Source organism: Bidens hawaiensis, unplaced genomic scaffold, assembly GCF_021521415.1.
Source record: "Bidens hawaiensis isolate Kalapana, Puna unplaced genomic scaffold, B.hawaiensis_p1.1 tig00013130_1, whole genome shotgun sequence".
In the NCBI taxonomy this organism is placed as follows: domain Eukaryota; kingdom Viridiplantae; phylum Streptophyta; class Magnoliopsida; order Asterales; family Asteraceae; genus Bidens; species Bidens hawaiensis.
In genome coordinates, this window is record NW_027492111.1 from 25019 (window position 1) to 46677 (window position 21659).

At 38.0% G+C, this 21659-nt stretch overlaps 2 protein-coding genes across 2 annotated transcripts; one reads left to right on the forward strand and one right to left on the reverse strand.

Annotated features, from left to right (window-relative positions):
• Nucleotides 1-1400: 1400 nt before the first annotated feature.
• LOC143543529 (uncharacterized) lies at nt 1401-2285 on the forward strand. The gene has a single exon (XM_077035837.1). It carries the CDS (start codon nt 1401-1403, stop codon nt 2283-2285), a length of 885 nt encoding a protein of 294 aa, XP_076891952.1.
• Nucleotides 2286-15719: 13434 nt separating this feature from the next.
• On the reverse strand, nt 15720-20980 carry LOC143543530 (transcription factor MYBS3-like). The gene is made up of 4 exons (XM_077035838.1): nt 20695-20980; nt 20385-20611; nt 20219-20293; nt 15720-15893 (listed from the first exon to the last, which is right to left on the reverse strand). Exons 1-4 carry the CDS (start codon nt 20978-20980, stop codon nt 15720-15722), a joined length of 762 nt encoding a protein of 253 aa, XP_076891953.1.
• Between the last annotated feature and the right edge of the window lie 679 nt (nt 20981-21659).

A 21659-nucleotide genomic window follows, 5' to 3' on the forward strand; every position in this document is an offset into this window, starting at 1 on the left:
TTCATCTTCAAGATTTGTTTAATTTGAAATTTATATTCTTAATAATTATTCAAATTTCAAAAAATCTTTGGAGATTTGTTTATCCAATTATTTTAAGAAAAACACAATCATAATCAGAATTTTAACCAAAATATGTATTATTATAAAAAAAGCCCATGATAAACATGAAGAAAATCACCGAAAAACCATCAATTTTTTAACATGTTTTTTAGTGTGAAATCGGGTTTTAAAATTTTTAAATAGTTTATATATAAACCGCTTTCAATAAGTACAAGCATAATAAAAATTGAAATTAGGGTTTATCAAAACTTTAGATTCATGTCTTCCGGTTTAAATCCAGATTAATGAAAACCATGAAGAACCGATTAAACAACATCGCTCTGATACCACATGTTGATCAATTCCTCATGGTGATGATGGAAAACATGATAATATGATAAACCCATTAATCATATGCGTACATGTTACAACATGAAGAGTGATAATCGTATCGAAGAAGGATTTAGACGATATAGTTATCATTTTGGCCGAGTTCCCCTTTAGGATGTCTAGTTAAGGATGATGTTGGGGTTCTTGAGAGGAACCCGGTTTTAGAATATAGGAGACACATAAAATTGTTATGTGTGTGTGGTTAGGTTATGATGTTAATCTTTATCGCTCTTTATATACACCTAAGGTGAAACCCTTTATTAGCTAGTAATAGTAATATGACCCATCAACAATTACCAAACTAATATAATAAGATATAATTTAATTATTTTGATCTATTATTATATAAATGATAATGATGGCCATATAAATAAATATATAAAATATATTTATTCTTACACTTCATGTTTGTTAGTTTAATTAAATGAACAGAATATTTTGTTCATGTTTGTTCATTATTAAACAAATAAACAGAAAGAAATATTCCATCGAACAGTTTACTCAACAATCGGTTCATTTAGAGGCCTAGTAAGTAGTAACTGACTAAAAAGTATCACATCGTTTTTTTAATCAACCTGATTATACTTATATAATAAAAATATAAAAATGTGAATAGTGGACTAAGTTGTGAGATCTAATCAGGGATGAGCAAATAGTAACGAATATTTCGGTACCACTATCGGATTACACCTTAGAACACTGAACAATACCAAAGAAAAAATTTTGCAATCAAAATGGGAAATTTGAAATGGTATTTACTGAAGTTGCCTATAGTACCTGTACCAAATTAAATATTTTTGATACCGACATCAAATATTAAAAAATATAAAATGGGTATAAGCTAGTACGGGTATGATAGCAAACTAACCTAATTATGATTTTATACCATTTAATGGAAGGGTATATCATTTGATGCGAAATCAAACAAACGTGTCACACACCTAAATCACTCTACTCTCTCCACCAAAAATATGGCGGAACTTCAACCACCGATGGACCTGCAGGTTAACGGCGGCGCCTGTGGCGGCTTAGATCCGGCGACCATCCCGGCAGAACCCGCCGCCGGCCCACTCAAACGACAACGGCGACCGAGCGTCCGATTAGGCGAAATCGGAGATCAACCCTCGTACGATAATCACCGAAGAAGCAAACCACAACAATGGAGATACAATTCAAAGGATTCAAAAGCCACCAAAACTCGACAGCTCATGAATCTCTCTGGTGTTGAGAATTGCGAAACCCTAGATGCCGGAATTGAAGATAAAGACGCCGGAAAGTTAGGTAATAATGCTAGTAATGTTAATAATAATAATAATAATCATTTGGGTTGTGGTCCGATTGGCGGATGGAAGGTTAGGGATACAGCGAAACCGAAAAGGGGGTTTTCGATTTCGACGAAAAGAGTGAGAACAAATTGGGGGTCGAAGATGGACGATGGAGATGACAAGTTTGGTGAGGAAGATGATTTCGATGATGCCGGTAGGTACTCGGATTATGATCGTGATGGGTCCGGGAGTCAATTGAAGGATCAAAGTTTGAATCTTTCCATGGATTATGCGAACCGGGATAGAGATGGGGTTAGGGTTCGGGCTTCGGATGGGGTTGAATTGGACGGGCCGTCGGATACGGATGCGAGGAATTGGAATAATAGTAATTTGGAGAGGAATGGGGTGAGGGTTTGGCTGAATCAGTTGGGGTTGGGTAGGTATTTCTCGATTTTCGAGGTTCATGAGGTTGATGATGAGGTTTTGCCGTTGTTGACGTTGGAGGATCTTAAAGATATGGGGATTAATGCGGTTGGGTCCAGGCGGAAAATGTTTTGTTCGATTCAGAAGCTCGGTAAAGGGTTTTCGTGATGGTTGTTGAAATATTGGATTCTTGAGTTGAAGCGGGACGCTCAAAATGTTTGGATCGGAAAGTTGAATCGTGAGGACAGAATGTCGGAATCTGGTTCGGTTTGGCCCTTTTCGTGTACTAAAATTGTTCTTTTTTGCTTTCTTGATGGTAATATTTGACTTCAAATGATATGTGAGTTTATGGTATACAGATGACAGTTGAAAGTAGTAATAACTTGGCTGATGTTGTCTAAAAAGAAAGCAATATATTTATTTAGAACAGACAGGTTGAAAGAGTTTATTTATATTATAACTCAAAATACTCATAAATCTTTGAGATTTGTTTGATTGTTTCCGGTTACTTTGAAGGCTTAGGTTATTCATACACCAAGTAGGTTATTCAAAGCCTATATGAGTCGTATAGGGTCTATACGACTCATATAGGTGTAGTGTCAAGTCATTTTCAAGTCAGGAGTGTCGGATTTCATTTATTTGTATCGTATAGCCCCTATACGAGCCGTATAGGGGCTATACGACTCGTATAGTTTTTTTTAATTGCAAAATATTAAAAATAATATCCGAGTTGTTTACAAAATAGAAACACGAAATTTAAAAGTAAACATTTTGCTATATACATAAAAACATACGAACAACATGAGTGTTTTTGGATAACGACTTTTTATATGGTCATGCAATCCATTTTGGTTGACGTCCATGTGAGTTATCTAAGCTTTTGAAATATAACTGCCATAAAAATAATTACGTTTGTCAATGCGTTTATAAAAGACATGCAGTCTATATGAGTCGTATAGACCCTATACGGCTCGTACAGGGTCTACGAACAAGAATGTCTATACAGCTCGTATAGACTGTAAAAAGCTGTCACACTGTCACCTCCGTATGCATGTTAATAAGTTAGGCGTATACGACTCGTATAGGCCCTATACGTGCCGTATAGCCTTATTCACACACCATGGGGATGGTGTTTGTATATAACAACCCATTCTTGATTTCAAGTTTCTTGCATACGTAATGATTAAATGGCATTTTTTTTTTTGCATCTTGAATATTGTTTGTAGATAGATATAAGAATTAAGAATGTTTGAAGGCTTCATATGGTATGTTGTCATGTGGTTATGTTATCATCATTGCATACATGGTATAAGGCAAGTACTATGGTTTCATGAAGTTGTATTGATTGTGTGTGTTTTGTATGGCAAAGATTCAAAGAAAATGGTATGGTGTTGATTTGACACATCTTGAAAAGGGTAGTTCTAGTTTCCAGTTTCATGTTACATTCAGATTTTTGTATAAATGCATCCTTTCTGAATATGTTTTGTGTTGCTTTATGACTGTTGGGACATAAAAGGACTCTGATTGGGACTTGAAAACAGTATTACAATTGAATATTTAGTTGAATAAGAACAAGGGCCACGTGTAACACCAATAATTTTCACCTACCCATGTGATCATTGATTCAAATCCTACATTATCAGATCTTAAAAATAAAAGGAAAAACCTTGCTTACATCAAGATGAAGCAACCAAAGCTAGACCTGTAAATTGTGCCATTACATAAGGGTATCATTGTAGTGGGTTGGTTTTGTGGTAAAATTGTAACTGATATGATATTAAATATGTAAGCATACCTGAAGAAACACTAACCGGACCCCGGGCAGATTACGGGTAACCTGGGGGTTGAATAGATGTTTCCCACGAGGGGTTAGACCCGGCAAAGATGGTTCTTCTGATAACCTGCAAAACAGACACCGTGAGCTCGTCACTGAGAAGGGGGGGTTCCTCCTTGTGACCACCCTCCGGCGTGAGAATCAGACTATATTGCTCTTTAAATATAAATGTATATTAAGAGATTGCTAGAGCAGATATCAGGTATAATATGTAAGATACAAGATAAGATCTGATGATCATACCATTTGGGGTATTTATAGCCGAATGTAGGTTTCCAAGGAGGTGTAGCCTGCTGAATAGTATTCCTGTTCAACCAACTGTGGCCTACGCACGTGCCATGCTGGTAGTTGGTGGGTAGGCAGCGGCTGATAGTGACCAGGCCTGCTGTGTACTATTCCTTTTCCACCAACTACAGGCTATGCACGTGGTATGTCAGGAGTTGGTGAGTAGGTAGCGGCTAATAGTGACATACAGTACAAGAGCATGCTGCTCGCCATACTGTTGTCAATGAGCTGTCGTATCTTTGGTCAGATCTTTTGCCCATACCTCGTCAGGTACAGTACAAAAGATCCTCAGTATCGTACGGACTGGCTCATTTGGGCGGGAGTATTCCCCCTCCCGCCTTTGTGCGGGACTGTTCCCGGCTTGCTCATTCCTTCTTCAGGTGACTGCTGAATTATTATGAGAGTTAAGCCTTGTGCGTGTAGCCATGCTGCGCGGGTAGCCTTCCCTGATGGCCGGTATCCGTAACTGCGGGAACAGGCGGAGTACCTGGAAACCATTGGGAGGCGTTTCCTGCGGGGACAGCTTGCGTACCGCACGTGAGGACGTCACGTCTCTGAGCGTGGTGGGTCCTGCTGATCCAGTTGGTTTCTGCGCAGACGTTCCTTTAGTTAAGTCTTGCGGGTTCAACCGCGCAGACGTCCGTTAAGGAGTTTTGCGGGTTGAACTGCGCAGACGTCCCTTTTCAAGGTGAGTCTGCGGGTCCAACTGGGCTCTGCTGGGACCTACCTCTTCAAGTCCCCCCAGTCCAATGTTCTTCTCATGAATGTTTAATAAAGTGAGGTGTACTTTTGGACTTAAGCAAAGGGTTTTTGAAAAGGGTTTAGTTTTAAGGTTTTCCATGGGGATTCTTCCCGCGGAAGTCCTAATGTCACGCAGAATTTCCCACTGTTCTGCTTGATCTTTGGGTATGATGCGGGTAGGTCTGTAACCTCCTCGCAAGTCAGGAGCGTTGAGTACCTCTTGTGTAGATTCTCCATGAGGTTTTGGTAGTTTTGAACATAGTGATCAATTATGTTAAAACCACCAATTCCATCTTGAAGTTTCAAACAATCTAGTTCTCGACGTTCCCGCTATGCGGGGATGTTATTCCCGTTTGCGCAAGCATGGCCCAGAAGATCCTTCTTGGTTTCATTTCCCTGCGGGGTGCTAGGGATGTGAAGGGTTTTGCCTTGACACTGTACCCGCACTCGTCTTATAGTTACTTTACTCCCAAGGTTTTCCTGGCGTCAATTCCCTGCAGGTGCTAGGTATGTGAAGGGTTTTGCCTTAACACTGTACCCGCACCCGTCTTATAGTTACTTGGTTGCCGAGGTATTCCTGGCGTCACTTCCCTGCAGGTGCTAGGTATGTGAAGGGTTTTGCCTTAACACTGTACCCGCACCCGTCTTATAGTTACTTGGTTGTCGAGGTATTCTTGGCTTCAATTCCCTGCGGGTGCTAAGTATGTGAAGGGTTTTGCCTTGACACTGTACCCGCACCCGTCTTATAGTTACTTGGTTGCCAAGGTAAGGGGTATATTCCCGCTTACTTTTGAATCTTTGAGACTTGCGTTATAAACGTTATATGAATTGCGCATGCATATTTTAGTTTATTTTAGCAATTTTCCCAGTGCTTTGGATAAGTTAACCGTTCGACGCGCGGTTGTCAATAGGTTCGGTTTCTTATGATTTGTGCGGTTAGGACCGGCACTTTCATTTAGTGGAATGACCAAAGTTTACCTATGACTGACCTGCGTGAAGGTTTGCCGTTTTTGGGTTTGTGCGGGTTTTGCCGCCTTCCCCACGCAACGACTTTCCTCGTAATTATGCGGTGAAGACCGGCATATCCGTGTGGAAAGTTTATAAGTATAAATGTAAAATCATCAGCGTCAATGTTCTAAGGAGAATCATTTCCATTAGAAGTGGCTCTGGGCCTTTTACAAATTTGGAATTGATCTACATGTAACATTTGCGTAATTGAGCTCCGTTCCATGTTCTTGGGACGGGAGTGCCATCGAGCCTTTCGAGCCGGTATGCGCCCTTTCCCAGCACTTGTTTGATAACGTACGGACCTTCCCAGACAGGGGTCAGCTTTCCTGGGCGATCTTGGTTCGAAGCCTCGTTGTTACGCAATATGTAGTCTCCTACGTTGAAGTTGCAGAGTTTTACCCGCGTGTTGTGGTACTTTTGCATTTGTCGTTTGTAGTTCTCTTCACGCATTGCGGCTAAGTCTCTGCGTTCCTCGGTTAGCATAAGGTCTAACCGTCTTTCCGCATTATTGTCCTCTGGTTGAATCATGACCCTTGGTGAGGGTAAACCAATTTCGACCGGGACCATGGCTTCAGTGCCATAAGTGAGGCTGAACGGGGTTTCTCCCGTACTTGCCTTTTTCATCGTTCTGTGTGCCCAAAGTACGTGTGGAACTTCGTCCACCCAGCCGGATCTGTGTTTCAATAGTCTTCTCTTTATGCCGTCGACGATGCTCCTATTTGCTCTTTCCACCTCACCATTACCCTGCGGGTGCGCCACCGAGGTAAAGGTGTGGGTGATTTGAAGTTCTTTAAGCCACTGTTGTAGCTTCTTGTCAGCAAAGTTGGTGCCGTTATCGCTCACCAAATTCTGTGGGAGCCCGAAACGACAAATGATAAATTCCCAAATGAATTTTTTGATATGTTTCGCGGTCGTTTGGGCTAAGGGTTTTGCCTCTATCCACTTGGTGAAGTAGTCGATGGCGACCACTAGAAACTGGACGTTCCCTGCTGCTGTGGGAAATGGGCCTGTTACGTCGATGGCCCATTTCTGAAATGGCCATGCAGAGGTGACTGGAACAAGTTCATTCTTCGGGCGATGCGTGTTGGGTGCGTAGAGCTGACAAGACCTGCACTTTCTGATGTACGCCAGTGCATCCGTATGCATCCCCGGCCAAAAGTATCCCGCGTTGTTTAGCTTAGCTACAACTGCGCGTGGACCTGCATGTATCCCACAGATGCCTTCGTGTACTTCCCTTAGGAGGTAGTTGGCATCTTGGTCGTCAACGCATCTGAGGAGGGGGCCAAGAAAGTTACGTCTGTAAAGGATGTCATCGATGAGTTGATAGTTCAGTGCTTTACAGCGTAGTTTTCTTGCCTGTGTTTTTGACTCTGGTAGTATGCCCGCCGTAAGGTAATTTATTATTGGTGTCATCCATGTTTCTGTGCCGGTTCGGATGACACAGACTTCCTTGTGTGGGACTGATGGTGCTCCCAGGAGTTCAATGCGGATGTCCTTTCCCAAGTGAGTGAAAGCTAATGACGCAAGCTTGCTTAACGCATCCGCAGATTTGTTTTCGCTACGCTTGACGTGTATGACTTTACAATCATTAAAATCGCGCATGAGGGTTTTTGCTTGAGCGAGGTACAGGGCCATTGTGTCGTTTACGGCCGTGTACGTCCCGTTTATCTGATTGGCAACTAACATGGAATCCACATGGGCTTCCAAGTTCTTTACTCCCATTTTACGCGCAATACTCAACCCGGCCAAGAATGCTTCATACTCAGCTTCGTTATTCGTACTTGGAAAGTCTAGTCGAATAGCGTAAGTGTATTCTTGGCCTGCTGGGTTGGTAAGTTTTAACCCTGCGCCTGAGCCCTCGCTGCTGGCCGCTCCATCAGTGTAAAGTCGCCAGACTTCATCGATGTCTAGTGCTGGAGAGGGTTGAGCCTCGTCCTGGCACTCTTTCTCCCGCGATGCGGGGACTTCGGCAATAAAGTCGGCCAAGACCTGGCCTTTTATAGCTGGCATTGGCTTGTATTTTATCGCGTATTCTCCCAATTCTATTGCCCATTTGGCTAGGCGTCCCGAAAGTTCGGGTTTGCCTAAAACGTTTGCAAGTTTGAAGTTGGTGAGAATAGTAATTGGGTGACCTTGGAAATATCGTCTTAGCCTGCATGAAGCCTGTACAAGTGCTAAGACTAATTTTTCCAGGGTAGAGTACCGAGTTTCGACGTCTGTTAGGAGACGGCTAACATAGTAGATTGGCATCTGGATGCCTTTTCGCTCGACTAACAGGACGGCCCCGGTTGCTCTATCTGTGGCGGAGAGGTATAGGATTAATTCCTCTCCCGCTTCTGGTGTTGTGAGCGTTGGGAGTTCGATCAAACGTGACCGAATTTCCTGAAAAGCTGCTTCCGCTTCTGGTGTCCAGCGGAAGTGCGTTTTCTTTAGACAGTTTCTCAGCGTCGACACGAATGGGAACGACCTATCCGCATGATTTGCCAAGAAGCGGTTAAGTGCAACTAGGCGTCCGTTCAGTGTCTGAGCTTGCTTGATGGTAGTAGATGATTCCATTTTGATAATGGCTTAGACCTTTTCAGGGTTCGCTCTGAAGCCATCTTTTGTAACAATGACTCCTAAGAACTTCCCTTCTTCCATCCCAAAGGAACACTTGCTCGGGTTGAGCTTCATGTTTATCCTTCTGAGTGTGTTGAATGTTTCTTCGATGTCTTTCAACATCGCTTCTGGGTTAAGGCTTTTAATGACCAGGTCATCCATGTATACTTCCAAGTTCCTCCCAATTTGGGCATGAAACTCTTTGTCCATCAGGCGTTGGTATGTGGACCCGGCATTCTTAAGTCCGAATGGCATCATTTGATAACAGAATGTGCCATCGGGCGTCCGAAATGCGGTTTTGTCCTGATCGTCAACGGCCATGTGGATTTGATGGTACCCTTTATACGCATCAAGGAAGCATTTAAGGCGAAACGGTGATAACGAATCTACCTTAAGATCAATTTCGGGTAACGGGTAACAATCTTTGGGGCATGCTTTGTTCAAGTCTTTGAAATCTATGCACATGCGCCATTGCTTGTTAGACTTCGGTACCATAACGGGATTTGCAACCCAAGTTTGATATCTGCTAACGCGTACGATGCCCGCGTCAAGGAGTTCCTTGACTTGGGTTCTACACGCGTTAGCTTGTTCCGCCCCCATTACTCTACGCTTTTGTATGACTGGCGTAAAAGCCTGGTCACACTTGAGCTTATGCTCTGCTTTACTTCGAGGTACACCAGTCATGTCTACTGGTTTCCATGCGAAGATGTCAGCGTTTTTTTGTAGTAAGCGTTTGAGTAATGTGCGCGTAGGATCAGTTATTGTTGGGCCAATGGTAACCGCCTGGTCGGGGTATTTTCCATTAAAAGCCCAATTCTTCTGGTTCGGTGATGGTGGGTTTAGCCATCTTTGGTTTGGGTGTTGATGAGACAGATGCGATGCATACCTGGGGAATACCGGTGACCATCGCCACGCCCTCAGCTGTTGGCCATCCCATCATGCCGTGGACTGAAGATACTACGGCATTGAATCTTGCCATCCCGTCTCTCCCGAAGAGAATGTCGTACGTGTGGTGTGGCTTCCTCATTACGACAAAGTCCACATCCTCTGTGCGGGAGAGTTTTCCGTCTGTGAGAGTGACGGGGAAAGATAGGATACCCAGAGGGGTGTTTGTGCTGCCGTCGAACCCTTCCATCGAGGCGTAGACCGTTTCCAAGCGTTCCTTGTCTTCATCATCTAGCTTGTCGAAGAACTGCCTGTACATAACTGTTGACGAGGCACCGTTGTCAACAAGAGTGCGGGAAATGATGTAGTGCCCCAGCTGGCTTTTGATGACGATAGGGCCTTCTTTGCTGGGTCCTCCTGGCACTCGCGGGAAGCGCACCTCAGCTTCTTCCCATGCGCATGGTTCTGTCTTCTGTCTTTTTCTTCATCTGATGTTACCACGAACCATGTGAATGCTGATGTCAACGGGCTTTCGTCCGTTGCTTTTGTATCGGTTGTCATTCTTCCCTTTATTCCTGATTGATGCCACCAGGTGTGTAAGTTTGCCTTCCTTGACGAATGTTTCGATAATATTCCTCAAAGATGAACACTTCTCAGTGGTGTGACCCTTTGAGCCGTGGAAGTCACAGTATTTGCTCTGGTCCGCGTCAGGTCGTTGTCGGACCGTTGGAGCTTTTGGCCATGGGAGTTTCTCAGTGGCAAATATCTCCGTGACGCTTTTGGTGAGGGGCGTCCACCTGGGGTGTTGGCTTGATGGGTGTGTATTACCCCTTCCGCCTAATAGGGAGCGAGAGCTGGATGAGGTGTCAAAGTTTACCCTTGACTGCCATATGCTTGGCTTCCTCCTTTTGTTTTGCCAGGCGGTCTGGACGTTGTTTTCTCTAGTCCTCTGCGTGTAGAAGTTTGTAGTCTGGGGCAGATTCCCACCCAGTTGCTTCTCCGTTTCGGCAAAGCGCTTAGCTGCCGTCATGATGGCATCCCATGTGGGTGGCATGCCATCTTTACCCGTCAACGTGCGGATGAGCTCTGGGTATTCGGCGCCTTGGATGAAAGCGGCGCGAACAAGGTCCTCGCTTATAACGCCTAGACTCAGCTTTTTCGAGTTAAAGCGGGTGATGAAGTCTAGTAAAGGTTCATCCTTATCTCTAACGCAGTTGAGGATCGTCCACTGTTCTTCAATATATTTCCTCTGTTGACTGAAGTGTTGGCTAAAATTGTGTTGGAAGTCCGCCCAATCATAGATGTGGTGGACCGGTAAACGGTCAAACCACGCTCTAGCCGCTCCAACCAGTGTCATCTGGAACATATAACACCACGTGGGTTCCGTCCAGTTGGTGACGGTTGCCCCCGCTATGAATCTGTTCAGGTGATCATCTGGGTCGGATATACCATCATAAGTGCCGATGTTGGGCATCTGCTTGGCACTTTTCGGGGCGATTGCTTCCGCAGTGTCCCTTGCAAACTTGGATGTTCCCGCGTTTGCAGCAGTTGGTCTGAAGGTTTTGGAGAAGTCACGTGGGTTTCCCCCCGCGTTCCTTTGTTTGAAGGTTTCTCCGAAATTCCTTCTTGTTTGGAAGTCCGTTTCCTTACGCTTCCCTTTCGCCCTAAGGCGAGGGTTTGCGCCGGTGTCGGATTCCTCCTGATCATCGTCCGAGGACTCGCACTCACTGCTCATGTTGAGCTGTTGGCGAGTGCTTCCAAATTCGTCAGCCTGTTGGACGGAACGCAAGCGTTTGTCCAACTCAGCTTGGAATTCCTTCTGACGTGCCTCCGCCCACGCTTTAACTTGTTCAAGTGTTTGGCGGGGGAGTCTTGTCTGTTGTCTTTCCACCTGGGTATTATTGAATCCCAGGGGATGGTTGTTTACTGCACTTGCCCCAGCTTGGGTAACTGGGGTAGTGTTCGTAAAATTTACTGCACTTGCCCCGGCTTGGGTAACCGGGGTAGTGTTTGTAAAAACTGTGTAGTCGGTATTCCCCCCAGTAGCTGGGGTTGTGGTTACCGGAATTTCTTTAACCATCTTTCCAGAAGTTTGAAAAAACTGAAAAGAAATGAAGTTCTAGCTTTTATGCACGGATGGCGCCAATGAAGAAACACTAACCGGACCCCGGGCAGATTACGGGTAACCTGGGGGTTGAATAGATGTTTCCCACGAGGGGTTAGACCCGGCAAAGATGGTTCTTCTGATAACCTGCAAAACAGACACCGTGAGCTCGTCACTGAGAAGGGGGGGTTCCTCCTTGTGACCACCCTCCGGCGTGAGAATCAGACTAGATTGCTCTTTAAATATAAATGTATATTAAGAGATTGCTAGAGCAGATATCAGGTATAATATGTAAGATACAAGATAAGATCTGATGATCATACCATTTGGGGTATTTATAGCCGAAGGTAGGTTTCCAAGGAGGTGTAGCCTGCTGAATAGTATTCCTGTTCAACCAACTGTGGCCTACGCACGTGCCATGCTGGTAGTTGGTGGGTAGGCAGCGGCTGATAGTGACCAGGCCTGCTGTGTACTATTCCTTTTCCACCAACTACATGCTATGCACGTGGTATGTCAGGAGTTGGTGAGTAGGTAGCGGCTAATAGTGACATACAGTACAAGAGCATGCTGCTCGCCATACTGTTGTCAATGAGCTGTCGTATCTTTGGTCAGATCTTTTGCCCATACCTCGTCAGGTACAGTACAAAAGATCCTCAGTATCGTACGGACTGGCTCATTTGGGCGGGAGTATTCCCCCTCCCGCCTTTGTGCGGGACTGTTCCCGGCTTGCTCATTCCTTCTTCAGGTGACTGCTGAATTATTATGAGAGTTAAGCCTTGTGCGTGTAGCCATGCTGCGCGGGTAGCCTTCCCTGATGGCCGGTATCCGTAACTGCGGGAACAGGCGGAGTACCTGGAAACCATTGGGAGGCGTTTCCTGCGGGGACAGCTTGCGTACCGCACGTGAGGACGTCACGTCTCTGAGCGTGGTAGGTCCTGCTGATCCAGTTGGTTTCTGCGCAGACGTTCCTTTAGTTAAGTCTTGCGGGTTCAACCGCGCAGACGTCCGTTAAGGAGTCTTGCGGGTTGAACTGCGCAGACGTCCCTTTTCAAGGTGAGTCTGCGGGTCCAACTGGGCTCTGCTGGGACCTACCTCTTCAATACCATATTTTTTTTTAAATGTAAACAAAGTATGGCTTCTGTTGTGTGAATACAAATAATAAAAACGGGCCTGCGGGCATAGTGAAGGAAAGATGGAAAGTCATCACACAAAGGGGCGATGAAGATAGTCGACAACCAACCAATATGTGGTGGCACGGAGATGGGCATTACGAGAGATACAATAGTAACTATAAAACTTTGGTACCATATAGCATAATGGGAAGTACGTACGGTATTATATATTATTATTTGACAATCTTACTTATATATTAAATCAAGATTATTTTCTCGACTTATTCTATCGTATCCATATAGGATTTTATGTAATCACGTTTCCATATCAATAATTTTCATATATTCATAATTATTTTTAGTCAACTAAATTAAAATAAGCATTCCAATTTAATTCAATTAATTGTACAATTAAATCTATTTATCCAAATTAATGCAATTAACTCCATGATTAAGTCTATTTATTTCAATTAATAACCACTTTGTTAATGATTTGATTTACTCTTGAGGAAAGAAGAAGAGCCGGTGAATTGTGATCAAACCGAATGTTCTTTAAGTTTTATTTATTTATTATTAAGAAATGACATGAAAAATGCTATAAAAATATAGATTTCTCTGAAAATTATTTATAAAAAACACTCTAAGTGAAAAAGAAAAAAACGTTCTTTAGAACAATTAGGAACATCTTACTAATATATTAAATCAAGATGATTCTCTCCACATATCTTTATTCTAGCCTATCGACATAGAGATTCCATGTAATCACATTTTCATATCAATAATTTCCACATATTCACAATTATTTTTAACCCACTAAATTAAAATAAGCATTCCAATTTTATTTCAATTAATTCTATAATTAAATCTATTTATTCAAATTAACGCAATTAACTCCATGATTAAGTCTATTTATTTCAATTAATAACCACATTGTCAATGATTTAATTTACTCTTGAGGAAAGAAGAAGAGCCGTTGAATGGTGATCAAACCCAATGTTTTTTAAGTTTTATTTATTTATTTGTTAAGAAATGACTTGAAAAATGCTATAAAAATATAGATATCTCTAAAAATTATTTATAAAAAACACTCTAAATGGAAAAAGAAAAAAACGTTATTTATAACAATTAGGAACATCTTACTAATATATTAAAGCAAAATGATTCTCTCCACATGTCCTTATTCTAGCCTATCCACATAGGATTTCATGTAATCACATTTCCATATCAATAATTTCCACATATTCACAATTATTTTTAATCCACTAAATTAAAATAATCATTCCAATTTAATTCAATTAATTCTATAATTAAATCTATTTATTCAAATTAACGCAATTAACTCCATGATTAAGTCTATTTATTCCAATTAATAACCACATTGTCAATGATTTAATTTACTCTTGAGGACAGAAGAAGAGCCGGTAAATGGTGATCAAACTGAATGTTCTTTAAGTTTTATTTATTTAATTATTAATAAATGACATGAAAAATGCTATAAAAATATAGATATTTCTGAAAATTATTTATAAAAAACACTCTAAGTGAAAAAAGAAAAAAAAACGTTCTTTAGAATAATTTGGAACATCTTACTAATATATTAAAGCATGATGCTTGTCTCCACATGTCCTTATTCTTGCCTATCCACATAGGATTCCATGTAATCATATTTTCATATCAATAATTTCCATATATTCACAATTATTTTTAATTCACTAAATTAAAATAAGCATTCCAATTTAATTCAATAAATTCTACAAGTAAATCTATTTATTCAAATTAATGTCATTAACTCCATGATTAAGTCTATTTATTCTAATTAATAACCACCTTGTCAATAATTTAATTTACTTTTGAGGAAAGAAGAAGAGCCGGTGAATGGTGATTAAACCGAATGTTCTTTAAGTTTTATTTATTTATTTATTAAGAAATGACTTGAAAAATGCTATAAAAATATAGATATCTCTGAAAATTATTTATAAAAAACGCTCTAAATGAAAAAGAAAAAAAAACGTTCTTTAGAACAATTAGGAACATTTAAAAAAAATTAAATAAAGCTGTTTATATAGAGATTTTTGAAAACTTAATGTGATACAGTTTAAAGTTGGTATGTATTTGTAAACTTAGTTTTCAATTAATATTACAAAATATTTTACTAATATGTGTTTTTTATTTTTTTTTCAGGTCTAATGGTTCATTTATGTTATATTATTTCTTATTCATTGCATTGTTTATTTATAAAGTATTTTCTTTTTATGTTATAGATATAGTTTAACATCTTTTGTAACATTTGAGGGTAAAAAACTTATGTCAAATATTTGTGTTAACCGAATGCGTAGTATATATTTTATATTGTTTGTTGATATGTTTTCCACCCGTGTGTAACACGGATTATTATCCTAGTTAACAATATATATGAATGCAATAGCAATACTTACAAATAATAATAATAATAATAATAATAATAAAGAAAACATAATAAGTCTACATCATCTTGTTATTGTAGAGGTTCTCATGAGGGCATTTGGGTGGTGATGATTCGAATTCTACTGTGTACATGTTTGGTGATGTTGACTAAGTGCATATATTAGATTATGGAGATAAAAAAAATAAAGTCTAATTATTGTAGTGATTATTACAATTCACCCTAATTAATATATTGTAACTATTTTTTTATCGAACAACAAAATAAAAATAAATTTTATTAGAAAAAAAGGCTAGTAAGAAGCTAGACCCCCATTAAACCAATAAAAAGGAACAAAGTCAAACCACCAAAAATAAAAAGCAAACCAATCTAGAAAAATGGGTAGGATACCAATCACCACCACTCGTTACAACCGAAACCGATGACAATTTGTAGGTTCATCGATGCCAATTTGTAGGTTCTAGTAAATAAGCAAATTGATTTAAAACAATATCATTAGATGTTACTTTTCTATGTATATGCTTAGACCCTTCTAAACGATGTCAAAACACCATATATGTAAGTTGTTAACCAATACGGCACAAACTTTTTTTTTATAGAAGATGAACCAAAACTACTCTTTTGTCCTCTCAACTTCAGGCTCTTGTGTGGTACACCTCTCCCCATTAGTTATGAGTAGAGGTTGAGGCACAAGAGTGGCAAAATGTTCCATCCTTCGGTCAAGTGGATAAACCCTTTCCGCGAACATGTAATTTGTCGAAGCAATGTGGTGGTTATGATAACCCATCTGCAAAATGCAAAAGTATAATTTACTTGGCTGGTTTTATCTTACAACTAGCTAGTTTGTTTGACTCTCATCAACTCAACCCAAGTCCGGTTTGACTTGGTTTCAATAGCTTTAACGAGTCAAGTCAACTAGGCCATGAGGTTGTTTGGATGTATGGGTAAAGTGATTATGCGATTAAACAGTATTAATAACCAACTATTATATAAACCTCAATGCTCAAAACACCATTAGAAACAATCATCCAAACAATCCCTAAATTGTAATTATAAATTTTGGAAATGACTTCATTACTAAATATTACTTGAATGTTGCCCGTCAGTTAAGCTCAAGCTTTCGCCTTTTTCTCGAGCCTAAGCCTCCAATAGGGTCGGCTCGAAGATTTAAATGTTGCGGCCGAGCCGAAATAAAAATGACCCATAAACCCTAACGAGTAACGGAATATATAAGCTAATTTTTTTAAACGACTATTAACATTATATATAAGCTAGTTTTTAAATTTAGTTTGACTCAATAACTTATATGGTTAGGACAAAAAAAAAAGGTTTTTGGTCCAATATATTTAAAATGATTAAGATTCATACCTATTATATATATATATATATATATATATAAGGGAATGTTTAATGGGGAACTGAGAACTATGCATTTTACATGTCTAAAAAAATATTATAAAGCTCAATTTCACATGTAAAATTAGTTTTAGCATTTTTTTTGAATTTTTTACTTATAAATACACGTGGAAGCCATTCGAATAAAAAAAATTTAATTTTCAAAATGTTAAAAAAAAAATTATATTTTTGTAGTTGATTTTTTTTTAATTATGAAAACGGCTTCTACATGTGCTTATATGTTCTAAAAAGATTATGCAAAAATGTGTTTTTTACATGTAAAAATGATTTTTTTTAAATTATTTTATTGCATGTAAAAGACATGATTTTCAGTTCCCCACTTTTTTGTGCTTCCCTCTTGAACCTGCCACTATATCCAGGGTAGGGTTAACGTAAAAAACAATAGTTTTGTGAGAAGCATAAGAATAGATCTAGGCCATTGGATCTATGATCTAGTGGTTGAGATTAGTAGTTTTCATAAATCGTATAGTTTTCTTTTCTATTTACATGGTGTAGTGTCCTATTTAGATGATGTACTTTAATTTAAAGTCTTCTCACACTGCTCACAAAACAATTGTTTTTTTTTATTTGAACCCTCTATATCAATATATATGGGATGTTTTTTATTTTATTTTTTTTGTTTTTCTTTGTTTTATATGTTTTTTGACTATTTTTTGGAGGGTTTCTTTTTTTCTTACAAAAATGATATGACGTGGATGATCGAGAGTGCATCATAAGATTGAGGAAGATGATAAGGGTTAGGAAGGAGGTTTCCTAGTTCCCCATTTTTTAGGAGTTTTCTTTTAAACATATATATATATATATATATATATATATATATAGGGATGAGATCAAATGAAAACTTCTCTTAAAGAGAAAAAACTTAAAAACTCTTGAAGAATTATTTTTAACTTTTTTTAAAAAAAATTTGTAGTTTCTTTTATTCCATTATTCTTATATATGTTGATATTGTTCAAAAAAAAAAACCTCGTCGGTGTAGTGTGCATTGCATATATACAATCGTGTTGTATTGCATAGAATACACACTATTGCACATATTTGATACACACTATTATATAAATCCAATATAAGACTAATGCACACTTCAAATACACGTTAGTACGTATGTGTAATACAACATTAATACACATGTGCGCTACATTGACTTTTATTTTTATTTTTTGCAATACAACACTACTACACATATATAATACACAAATAATGAATAAATGCAGTTAAACACTATTGAGCATAAAACACAGAGTAATACACATGTTTAATACAACAGTATCGCACAGTAATACGTATGTGCATTACAATGTCTTTTTTTTATTTTTTCGAGCGGGTAACAAAATATAAGAATAATGGCAAAAAAAGAAATTTGAAAATATTTTATATTTTTATTTAAAATAATTCTTTAGGAGTTTTAAGTTTTCTCTCTAATGATGAGTTTTCTCTTGATCTTCTCAATATATATATATATATATAGGCTAAGTATAAAATGAAAACCCACTTGAGTCGTGAAAACTCTAGAAACTCATTATCAACCACATGTTTTTAATTAATGTTTAAATCTTGTGGTTCGCAATTAAAGTGAATAAAAAATGTAAATATAAATATAACTTTTTCTCTTTCCTGAAAACATTTATAAAAATTAGTAAAAAAATGTTAAAAAATAACAAAACATTTTTTTTTGATGTTTCGATGTTTTTTATTAAATGTTACATGTAACAAAAAAAACGATATTAGATAGGGTTTTCGCGGGTTTTCACAATTTAAGTGGGTTTTCATTTTAACCTTACCCTACACACACACACACACACACACATATATATATATATATATATATATATATAGAGAGAGAGAGAGAGAGAGAATCCAATACAATTATTCTTATTGTATATTACGTGCGTGACACCCTTATACCCTTGATTTCAAAAAACACGAGGTGACAAATTTGTTAAGTATTTCAATTCGTTTCCATCATAATTAACCATTTCGATAATTCAACCATCATCACTGACGCCATTCCAGATACCACTTCAATTGAATTGAAAACTGGGAATTGATTTCAATTGGTAAAAGTTTAAATACGTTCCATATTTGTTCATATGATAGAATCGATGATCAATTCGATGGTCGATTGGTGATTTTTTGTTGATTACGAGATTATATGAAGTGATTTTAGTGTTCAACTTCACTTTATAAACCGTTTAATTTAAGATATGAACTTCTGAACATTTAAAGGTTTGTTTAAGTGTTTTAAAGTTTGTTTGTTTTGGGTGTTTAAATTTTTGTTATGAACTTTTTAGTTTTTTTTCTTTAACTTCTTAGATTTTTGTTCTTAATGTTTTAATTTTTGTTATGAACTTCTTGTATTTTTGTTCTGAAAGTTTTAGTGCGTTTGTTTTGGTTAGAAATTTGCTCTGAACGTTTTAGCTCTTTGCTCTGAACGTTTTAAGTATATAATTTGGTCAGAATTTTTTTCTGATTGTTTTCCACACTCTGTTTCAAAACCTGCACAAATTATCTGAATCTCATATAGAGAACGTGTAAATGAAAAAATTCAACTTTTTACACTGTATTAATTGGTTTTGCAAGTCTTATACATTGAATTTGTAGAGAACCATGAACCTCAAATCAATTAACTGAATTTTGAAATTTATCGATTTAGATTTAATCACTTGAAATCTGTCATCGTTTGAAATTGAAATTGAAGGAAGTTTGTAATCGATGAATTAGATAGCGCCGTCGAATTAGATTTATGTTTAAAATTACAAATTTGCCACCACATGAAATTAAAATCGATGCTCAGGAGTGTCGCGTACGCAATGTACGATAAGTCATTATTGTAAAATAACCCACATATATATATCCACACATATATATATATATATATATATATATATATATATATATATATATATATATATATAAGGTAAGGATTCTAAGATAACCATTGGCAAATTGAGAACTTTGAGAACCATTTTGGACCACTAAAAAAAACCTCTAAAAAATTATTTAAAAAATTATAAAATAAAAAAAACAACAATTCTAAAAAATTCTTATATTTCATTCCGGTTTCATTAAAAAAAATGAATTTTTTTCCTTTTTAATTCGTATTATACCCATACACATATGTATAATTTCCTTTAATCTCTAGTTACGTAATGTACACATATGTACATTATCATTTACATTAAATTATACATATGTGTATAGGAAAAAACATGTGTGTACATATTATACATATATGCATAATAAAAAAACCGATTTTTTTTTCTTTTTAATTCGTATTATACCTATACACATATTTATACTTTCATTTAATCTCTAATTACGTAATGTACACATATGTACATTATCATTTACCTTAAATTATACATATGTGTATAGGAAAAAAAACATGTGTTTACATATATGTGCATATTATACATATATGTATAATTTAGCTAAATTGAGAATTTCTTTCTTTTACGTTTTTTTTTATGATTTTTTTTTATTTTTGGGTTTTTTTGTGGTCCAAAATAGTTCTCATGGTTCTCAATTCCCAAAAAGTTCTCACATGATCTTGATCCTATATATATATATTGACCCCCGAAAATTATATGTCATGACCGGCTGTCCGGCTCACACCACCCTAGGGCCGGCGGCACTGGCCTCGAGACAAGCAAGTTTGAGCTTGCTTGCCTAAAATTACACATGTAGTTTTCTAACCTGGTTTTCTTCAATCCCATAGATTTGAGCGACTGGTGCAACCGGGGATCTAACAGATGTTCCTTGTGATGTGGACTGCATTGTCAACAATAACATGAAGCATTAGTTACGATTATCAAGGGTTCCCCAAGGCGGAAAACACAAGGTATTAAAAGTAATCACTCACGCATTCATCTAACGGCATGTCAAATAGGCTTGATCGACGTCTCTTTTTGTACACCCTTTTGTTCTCCATCGAGTTCATTCTAAGGAAAAATTTCTGGGCATGGCTGGCTACTTGTGTCGGTTTTCTTGATGGCACATAGTTCTTAGAAATTGCTTGCCATTTACCTTTTCCGAGCTTTTGTAGGCCCGTCAAGAATGATCTGTGTTCATCTTTTGTCCATGGCACCCCTAATAAATCGAAACATATCAAAACCAACCGCAATACTAAATAAATTTGTAAAGAGTGTCAAGAAAGATTATAAAAATCTCACCTTTATTGTTAACTTGGTTATGTTCGTCAGACACATACACTAAATCTGTACCACTATGCTCATTGTTGTATATCTTTAAAACCTGCATGCTTTCGGGCTCATGATTTGAACTAGACACGCCATTAACGACCTGCAAATCGACGTCGTCATCACTTTTATCTGCTGCGGGATCCATCCTTACACCAAAAAGATTAAGAATGCCAACTTTTCCATTATTGCATGCTGTTGAAGCATGACCAGTCTGTCCACAATAACCACACTTTTTCATGGATGATTCATCAGACATTCTTAACTTTTTGCACCTTAATTATCTCTCTAGATATATGGACCAGACGACCTGTATATATATATAAAAGAATGATGGCATTATCTATCGAGTACCGAATAATCAGAAGCTAATGGTGGATTGGATTTACAAGATATTAAAGATTTTTGGTTATATATATTTTAATTATGAATCTGCAATAAGTCAATAACTGTTTAAATTACAAAAAAATATGTGTATCCCATTTCCTTTTTTATGTTACCTATCACAAAAACATAGTTTTTTTTATAATTTTATGCATTTAAATTTATTATTACTATTGTTATAAATATTTATACATAATAAACATTTTTCTCAATTATAACAGGTGGATATGTATGTATCCACTAGTCCATCACTTGTGGCCTAGTGATAGAAAGGCTTAAGTTCTTTAGTGAATACCTAAGTTTGATTCTCGTTTGTGTTACTTTTGGTAGATTATGGAATTGAAGAGTTTGAGCTAGCTTTGTGCAAGGTTGCCAGTTCGAATCCTAGGCCCACCCGGATTTTTGTCCCACCGTGTTCTACGCCAAATAGTTCTGCTCTTGTAGTGACACAACGACTGTTAAGTGGCTGCCGGTGATATGGTTTCCTACGAAACACCCAAACCAAACTCTGAAGCCAGTATGAACGGTTAAGACAATATAGTCTGACCAGAGTG

Bases quoted from the DNA above. Each gene is read 5' to 3' on its own strand.
- LOC143543529 (XM_077035837.1), top strand. From the start codon at position 1,401: ATGGCGGAACTTCAACCACCGATGGACCTGCAGGTTAACGGCGGCGCC.
- LOC143543530 (XM_077035838.1), bottom strand. From the start codon at position 20,980: ATGTCTGATGAATCATCCATGAAAAAGTGTGGTTATTGTGGACAGACT. The intron at 20,294-20,384 runs GTGAGTGATTAC...TTGACAATGCAG, and splicing joins ACATGCCGTTAGATGAATGC to TCCACATCACAAGGAACATC. The intron at 15,894-20,218 runs GTTAGAAAACTA...TGCATTTTGCAG, and splicing joins ATGGGATTGAAGAAAACCAG to ATGGGTTATCATAACCACCA.